At 46.3% G+C, this 8,746-nt stretch overlaps 1 protein-coding gene across 6 annotated transcripts in view; it reads left to right on the top strand.

Moving 5' to 3' along the window:
* Nucleotides 1–6,886: 6,886 nt before the first annotated feature.
* Git (ARF GTPase-activating protein GIT1) overlaps nt 6,887–8,746 on the top strand; it is a 293,327-nt gene continuing 291,467 nt past the window's right edge. For 4 of the 6 annotated variants that reach the window (XM_037419552.2, XM_037419545.2, XM_037419564.2 and 1 more), the window contains exon 1: nt 6,888–7,139. In XM_037419552.2, the coding sequence (XP_037275449.2) occupies nt 7,082–7,139 (58 nt within the window). In that variant the 5' untranslated portion in view covers nt 6,888–7,081. Of the gene's footprint in view, nt 7,167–8,746 lie in introns of all 6 variants that reach the window. The other 2 variants (XR_012894547.1, XM_037419557.2) reach the window with 2 other exon arrangements.

Below are 8,746 nucleotides of genomic sequence, written 5' to 3'. Positions count from 1 at the left end.
AATCAATACAGCTGACGAGAACAAATATGTCATAACAGCTGTAGACGCAGCTACGTGGTTCATTGTCACACGGGCAGTGCCGAGCAAGTGTGCATCACATATGTGATCCAATTTAAAGAAGAAGAGATTGTCACTAAGTTCGGAGTTCCAAATAACATAATCCGTGACATCGACAGCGCGTTCACGTCCAAGACAACGAATGACTATCTACATCATCGTCACATCGAACACACGCTCACAGTGCCGTACGCACCACGGACAAACGGACTTGTTGTGAGAGCCAACGGTCAAATTCTCCCACCTTTACGCAAGAATGTTAATAGAGATGTCGACCACTGGAGTGAATACCTTGCCAAAACCACCTTCGAAGTCAACGCACAGTTCCGCGCCGGAGTGAAGATTTCACCAATCGAACTGTTGTTTAATTACACACCCCGAAGTATAATTGACAACCAGCTGCAGGTAGACATCCACGAGCCCCAACAAGACATCGAGATGGTCCGGCAAGAAGCATTTGACAACATAACAGCCTACCTAAACGGTATAAAAACCAAACACGACCGAAAGCATCCGTCAGCACCCTATGAAGTAGGTGATCAAGTCTGGTACGAGACATCATCCAAAGCCGGGAAGTTCCATCCTTGGTACAACGGACCATACACGATTACTGACCGCGACGAGGAAACTTTCACGATCACCAGAACGAAGAACAATCGCACAGAAACAAGGCTGGCCAGCGCAACGCAGTTGAAGTGCTTTCATGAGAAAACACAAGACACAACCCCACAACTGCACGATGACTCTGCGCAATCCACTCAAGCACCGTTAGCTACTGATGACCGGCGCAGACTGAGAAAACTACCACGTTGGCTTCAGGATTTCGTCACGGATTAATAATGCGAGGACGCATTACTTAGGAGTCCGGGTGTGTTAGGCAATGAAATCCACTACGGACAACTGGCGCCACCTTCGTGATGTTGTGGAACTACTAGCGGTGGAAGAGAGCGGCCGCAAGGAAACGGAGAAAATGGTTGGCGAGCGCGAAGAGAAGATGATTGGCGAGCGCGAAGTGGTTCACGAGGTATCAGTTATGTAATCTCTTCGAATCGTTAATAAATCAGTTGTTTGTCGTTCAATCAGGCGTGTCATCGTATGCATCAACCCCTGACACTACACAACATTCGTGGTTCACTGGCTTTGCGAGCGTTTGACACGGTATTTTTTTTAACCTTACAGCTTTCTGAGCGCAGCTAACTTTCAATAAATCGGCTCAGTTATTTTGAATATTGCAGACGCCCAACCAACAAATGAAGAGTTGAGACAGAAGAAATCAGAACAAAATAAAGAATTATTTAGAAAGGGCGTGCGCCCTTTCTAAATAACTTTTGATTTTTCCCAAGGGCTTTTATTCAACCTAAGTTTAGTAGATTAGTGTGTGATATGACTTCAATGATTATAACATTATGTGTTAGCAATGAATAATGGGCAGGTACGAAGAAATCTGCATCAAAAGAGCGTGCTGGAGGAGCCGAAGCGCATAGCAGTTCCTGCGTGCGGCTCTTTCAGTGGATGGATCGATGGATGTGGCTGTACCCTTTAGATCGGGAGCGGCTAACGCCACCTAGCCGTAATACTTAGTGAACTAATCATTAGATTTATCTCTTTTTTTTCATTTAAATAGTGAGGTTGAGGATTCGTATTTTGCAGTGGGGTTTAATTTTCACTCGTGCATTGACTTTAGCCACCAATCAGATAACCTCCTTCTAGTTAAGTCTACCCGCTTAAAGTCTATTTTGCCCTCCCTGTCCGTAAACCCCAGTGCTTTGAAAAACTCTGCGCCATCATCCTGAACTATAGGATGAAGCCCTTTACAGAAAATTTTCAAGTGTTCGGCAGTTTCTTCTTCCTCTCCACACGCACTGCATACTGTGTCTACCCCTTCGTATTTGGCTCGATATGTCTTGGTTCGCAATACTCCCGTCCTGGCCTCAAACAGTAGAGAACTACCACGAGTATTATCATAGATCCTTTCCTTGGCTATTTCATGCTTAAAAGTTCGATAGATGTCCAGTGCAGACTTCTTATAATGCCAATTCTCCACATGTCAGTCTCCGTTTCCTTCACTTTCTTATTAACCTAGAGTTCTTTTTGGTTTGGCCACCTGCTGTTTTCTAAATATTTACCAGTCAACTTCCTGGTTCGCTTCCTCCATTTCGTATCGACATTCTTCATGTACAAGTAGCTGAAAACCTTCCTAGCCCAACGCTCTTCCCCCATTTCTCTCAATCGCTTCTCAAATTTTATCTTGCTGCTAGCCTCCCTGCCCTCAAATGATGTCCATCCCATAAAACCTTGTACTCCCTGATTTGGTGTATTCCCGTGAGCTCCTAAAGCAAGCCTACCTATTCCAAGTTGCTCAATTTCTAATCTTGCTTGAACTTCTGATCTCATGCACAAGACCGCATTGCTGAACGTCAGCCCAGGAACCATGACCCCTTTCCATATTCCTCTCACAACATCATACCTATTGTAATTCCACAGTGCCCTATTTTTCATGACTGCTGCATTCCTGTTACCTTTAGTCGTCACGTATATTTCGTGTTCCCTTAGGTACTCAGTCCCATTACTTATCCATACGCCCAGATATTTGTATTTATCTCTGATCTCTAGCGTGACCTCCTGTATTCTAAGCTCACTACCTTCGTTATCATTAAAAATTATGACTGCTGAATTTTTTTAACTGAATCTAAAATCTAACCTATCTCCCTCATTACCGCAGATGTCCATCAATCTCTGCAGATCTTCCTTGTTGTCGGCCATTAGCACTATATTATCTGCGTACTTTATTTCTGGAAGTGCCTGATCAATGAGCTTTCCTTGTTTGACTAAAGAGAGGTTCAAGCCAAGTCCACTTCCCTCTAATTTGGCCTGTAATCCTTGTAGATACCGGGGTCCCCACGCAGCGTATTGGGAGTGTCCAGGCAGAGTAAGCTTCACCACTGGGGCGACGCATCACAGCCCCTCGAAGCCCGCCTGTACCCTGTGTAGCTACCGGTGGGTGGCCGGCCGGCACTGGGGATCAAACCCCGCACCTCCCGTAGCTGAAGCGTACGCGTACGTGCAATGCGTAGGTACATCATGAATAACAAGGGTGACTGTGGACACCCCTGCCTAAGTCCCCGTTTCACCTCTGTGGGTTTGGATACCTGTTTTTCCCACTTTATAACTACCTGGTTACGTTTAGAGATTTCATTTAAAAGATTAGTGACTCAATCTTCCACACCCAGTGTGTCTAGTATTCCCCACAAGTCCTCTACGCTATCGTACGCTCCCTTGATATCCAAAAATGATAGCCACAGGGGCCTGAGTTCCTTTTCTGCTATTTCGATGCACTGCGTCAGTGAGAACAGATTGTTTTCCAACCTCCTGTGCTTCCGAAACCCATTCTGCAGTTCCCCCAGCACCCCCTCATCCTCTATCCATGCCTGCAGTCTTTTCTTTATAATCTGCATCGCCAGCCTGTAGACCACTGATGTCACTGTTATAGGACGGTAGTTGTTTATGTCAGCTTTGTCCCCCTTGCCTTTATAGATCATGCTCATCCTGCTAAGTTTCCATCCATCAGGGACTTCACCATCGCTTATTGTTCTGCTCACTGCCTCTCTGAGTCTGTTTAGACTCCGGACCCAATGTCTTCATCAGCATAATTGGAATGCCATCTGGGCCTGTTAATGCACTACTTGGAACCCTCTTCTCAGCCCTTTCCCACTCTCGTTGTGAAAATGGAGCCATTGTGCCACTTGATCCATTCCTGTATATTGTGGTGCATAAGGCACTTCTTTGTTGAAATTTTTCTGTCACCCTTGTTCTTATATATTCAATAGCTTCGTCCCCTTCTAGCCTAGCACCTTGAGCTCTAGTTATAAACCTCCGCTCTAGGTTTGTTTCATTTCTTAGGGAGTTTAGATGGTTCCAAAATTTCGCAGCTGCCTTTATGTCCTTTTTATGTGCTTCTGCCAGCCACTGAGCACCCTTTATTCTAATCTTTTCATTGATCAGGAGGGATGCTTCCCTTCTGGAGCTTAGAAAGATTTCCTATTTTCTTTCAACGTCATCTGTCGGTTCACCCTGTTGCTTAGCATGTCTGTGTTCCCTAGATGCTTCCTGACGTTTTGCTATGGTTCTCTTAACTTCCTCATCCCACCAACTCTTGGGCTTGTGTCTTCTTTTCCGGGGTGACTTGTCACGTGCCTTAGAAAACTCTAGCCCGAACAGTCTAATTATATTTGCGCATGTCCACACAGTTTTATTATCCTTAGTGATTACTTTCTCAATTTCTTTAGAAGCAATTTCTATTTGCCTTTATGAATAAAAATTTGTTCCTGTAGTTGCTCATCTTGTCTCCTTCCCACTTTCGCTGCTCTTCCGAAACTTAGCTTGATACGTTTGTGATCACTACCCAGACTTCTGGAGCCACCTTCATCTATGTGCATTTCCCTGAGCTTATCATACATTCTATGTGGCATCAGTGCGTAATCTATCGTTGACTGCAGCCTTCCTATCTCCCATGTTATTTGCCCTTCACACTTCTCGGTACTGTTGCAAATGATCAATTCATGCCTTTCACACATATCCATGACCATTTTGCCTGTTGAGTCAGTATACCCATCTATATCTTTTTTGTGCGCATCCATATCTCCTAGTATAATTATCTCGCACTCTCCTCCTAATTCCTCAATGTCCTTTGATATACACTCCACCATTGCCTGGTTTTCCTCTCCTGCCTTTGCTCCCGTCCACAAACCAAGGATTTTCATCTGCCCACCTACTTTTCCTCTTAACCATACATGTTCCATACATCTTCTGCTTGACTCTTTGCCAACCCGTGCTCTTATGTAAAAATGCACCAATTCCGCCCCTCCCCCTTTTGCTGCCTTTTGTTCTATTGCAATATTCCCATACGTAGTCCGGATTGCAGGGTGGTTGCTCCATGTCCCAAAGATGTGTCTCCACAACCTCATATACCATCAGCTCCTCCTGCATCAACTGCTCTTCTATCTCTTCCCACTTTAACCTATTCCTGCCACCCTGCATGTTAATATAGTCTACGTCTGACTTAGCTCGGCCCATGTGCTTACGTCGATTTCTTCTCCCACGGACTTCGTGTGGCTTGAATATTTGTGCCCCTTTAGGTCCGTCTTTGGCCACACTTTTGGCCTCAGGGCTCTGGGTCCCCCAAAAAATCTATGACTTGGCGACCCATTCTGTTACCGCCCTCCTGCCCGTCGCACCACTGTAGTGAATATCATCCTGTGCAAAGGGGCGAGCACCGGCCTCGTACACGTTTTGGTTAACTTCAATTACGCTGTATCCGAGTTGCCGGCTCAAACCTTTGATCACAATATTGGCCTCCAATACCCTCCTTTTAATCCCACGAGGCTGCCCCCAGACCCCAGACTTGTGGGACTGTGCATATGGTCACATGCACACTCCCAGAGGCTTCTCGGAGCTTATGCATCCCATCCTCTAACTTTCTCTGAAGGTTCTGATCCTTGCCCTTGAACACATCATTCAGCCCAGTATGAATAATGACTAGATTTTCGCCTTCGATGCTGTTTTCTACAACCTCCTGAGCTTTGGCCAGTGCATTCAGCATGCTCTTCCCTCACTGTGCCTCCACCCTGACTCTCCCATCTTCCTTCACTGTCTTAAAGACTCCATCCCTAATCCTGGCCACTATAGAGTCCCCCGCCATTAGGACCCTTCTACGCTCCAATCGCTGGCTTCCTGTTTGTGATGACGCCCCTGTTTGCTTCCCCTGTTTCTCTCTCTGCCGTCTGTCCTGTGTTTCTGCCTTGCTTGAAGACTGGTGCGCCACCGAGCTGTATGTTCTCGGAGCCTGCGTGCTGTGGCCAGACACTGCGGCCCCCTGACCTCCCTTCTCGCCTGTTCCTTCCCGCCTGTCGCCTTCTCCGCTACCCACGCCTTCCGTCTCACACCGCTCGGGGCCGGGGCAAAGTGCCATTACCTCCTTTACCCGCTGCTCTAGCTCGGTCCGCCCTTCCCGTTCTTTTCGAAGACCGCCCTTCATTTGCTCTAATAGGCTGGTGGTAGCCTCCTCCCGCTCACGCGACGCTCCGAGCTCTTTTTGGACTTCTATCCTCTGCTCCCGTTCCACCCTGAGTTCCCCCTGAAGCCCCAATTGATGCTAACCTCCATGCGCTGCACGGCCACCTTCAGTGCCTCGCACAGCCTGCACACGAAACTCGCCTTCTGCGCGTCAGCCAAACTCGTGAGTGCTGTCTCATCTAAGTAGCACCAGCGCTTGCATTCTTCGCACCGCACCAGCTCACTCTCGCTCGTGGTTTTCCTAGCCTCCTTAGCCATCATTCGCCCGACCATCGCACCAAGTGCCCGACAGGCCTACGTTCAACCCTGATGCCGCTATTCAGCTGCCTCCGTTAACTCTCTTACCTCAACAACTGTTTGAAGCTGCCGCCTACGCCACACACATACGTGTTCAATTTCGCTAGTAGCCTCTCACTAGGTCCCCTTCGTGTTCGGCTCTAGCTCTTTAACAACTAACCAGGCGCCCCAACCTTCTTCAAAACAGCCGCCAAGCCCGTTCACGTGGTAAACGTCACTACAACGTTGCCCGTGTCCCACACTTACGGTACTCGCAACGCTAATTATTGATTAGGAGAAAAATAATAATGATGTTCACAAACCCAAAGAAATGAAAAGAAACTTATCTGTCGTTGCGCGCTGCTTCTGCACCAACCAACCTTGCACAACTTTGCACGACCTTGAATTCACTGAACCGAACGTTTTACTGTTCGACTGCAGCGCCGCCGTTATGGGCAACGCAACTTTTTCCTTCCTCCGTGGGCAACGCAGAAGGCATCAGGCGGCCTCGCGCGGTCACGGCACTCAACACTTCACCCTCTAACACATTCTCTGACAGAACCTTGCCGTGCTCTCTACCTGCATTGAAAAAGGCGGGCGCTTAATCAACGTTGTTGTGTTTTCCGCGGTGACCCTCGTGGGTTTGGCGCCTGCCGTGGTGTCGCATGAGAGTTCTATGTCACGAGGAAAGCTGCGAATGGTTGCCGACGTGTGTGGAGACTGCGGCGCATCTGGTGAGCCTGCCGCTGCCACGGTCGGCTGTACGCCCCTTCCCTGCATTCGACTGCTCCGAAATTTTGGGTTATGTTCTCAAAAGTGTTTTTTTTTTTACGTGTCGGAAGAAATGCAAAGTGGGAAGCGAGGAACCCAAACCAACGTTTACACCTCGCTGCGTTTCGACATGAGACCCATCGGCCCCTTTTATCCCAAATTAAGTTCTCGAAAAGCGCGCCTACCTTATGATTTACGATAACATCACTCGTGATGTTGATTGTTATGCAATGCCAAGCGTACTTCGTAACTGGACGACAATCCATGTGTTCGCGAAGCTAGCAATAGGGATTTTGTTGTTCGCCTGGCTTCATTACGATCGCGCCCAATGAAACGACCGAGCCTGCAAGACGCGACTTTGAATCCATTGTTTTCATTTCCGAAAGAAAAGGAAAAGTCGATAAATTTAAGTGAAACTAGTGCGAAATAGTAAGTTCGTTTAATTGCTGGTTTCACACCATTCTTCATGCAATGCTTTAAAATGTAAATTAGTTGAATTGAGGGAAAAAAAATCGCTGCTGCTAAAAGCAAGCACTAAGCATGACCTACATTTTTTGTTTTTTGAATAATGTAAGCCACTGAGATTTTTATGCAGATCTAGGTAGATGTGGTTATATTTGACGCCGAATAAGGTGCCAATTTTTATATTGCACAGTCGTTGGACAGTACTGTGCTCTTCAGTGATATCTGTAGAATGAACTGTTGCAAGGTGGGCAAGATGTTAATGAGACAAACATGCCAAAGAAAGTATTGAAAACATTATGTGGGGAAGGAAAAGTGAATGAAAAGACAACTTGCTGCCGGCAGGGACCGAACCTGCCACCTTCAAATAAAGCATCCCATGCTCTACCACTGAGCTACGAAGGTGGTCATTCATCTGGGAACTTCATAAGATATAACGGTATATACAAAGAACACCTACCTCTTCTAGATTAACCGAAAAGACAATAATGTGTCGCACAAATTGGTATCGTTTCCCAGCGCTGCGTAAGCATGCTGTGCAGGCCACCACTGAACAGCTGCATGTAGTTATCTAGTAGGTCCTGCATTCAGTGTTGACTTAGGGTAATAATTTAAATAAGCCCGGACAAGTAGATTATGTTGTCGAAATGATCCCCACATTCGTGCAGCTTGTACTTACCGCTAGGACTGCGACGTATAAACATGTGCAAACACATAGTGGTGACACACAAATTCAATATTATTTTTCTTGCTTAAATCGAAGAGTAATTTGATAAAACTTTCCGAGTGGTTTGGCGATGAGAGTTGCTAGTAAATCTGCTATTGGAGCATATCTATACTAGGACTGCCTCATGTTGAATTGACGACCAAATTTTACAATATTGTTGCCACCTGTACACTTCATTTCAACACTATGCAGGCCTAAAGTTATGTTTAGTCTACTGTAAAACATTTTCGCAGTATACTAATACCAACTATCACATTTCGCTGAATGTTGTCTCTCTATAAAACATCACCAATATGGACCAGCATCTCCGCACTTGAGGCTGAATAAAAAATCCATGAAAGCGTAAAAGTTTATAAAACTTATTTGAAGTAAAAAGCCTAC

The sequence above is a fragment of the Rhipicephalus microplus genome, chromosome 3, assembly GCF_043290135.1.
Source record: "Rhipicephalus microplus isolate Deutch F79 chromosome 3, USDA_Rmic, whole genome shotgun sequence".
NCBI lineage: Eukaryota > Metazoa > Arthropoda > Arachnida > Ixodida > Ixodidae > Rhipicephalus > Rhipicephalus microplus.
The sequence above is the reverse complement of the archived record's forward strand: the minus strand, read 5'-3'. Positions and strand labels throughout refer to the sequence as shown.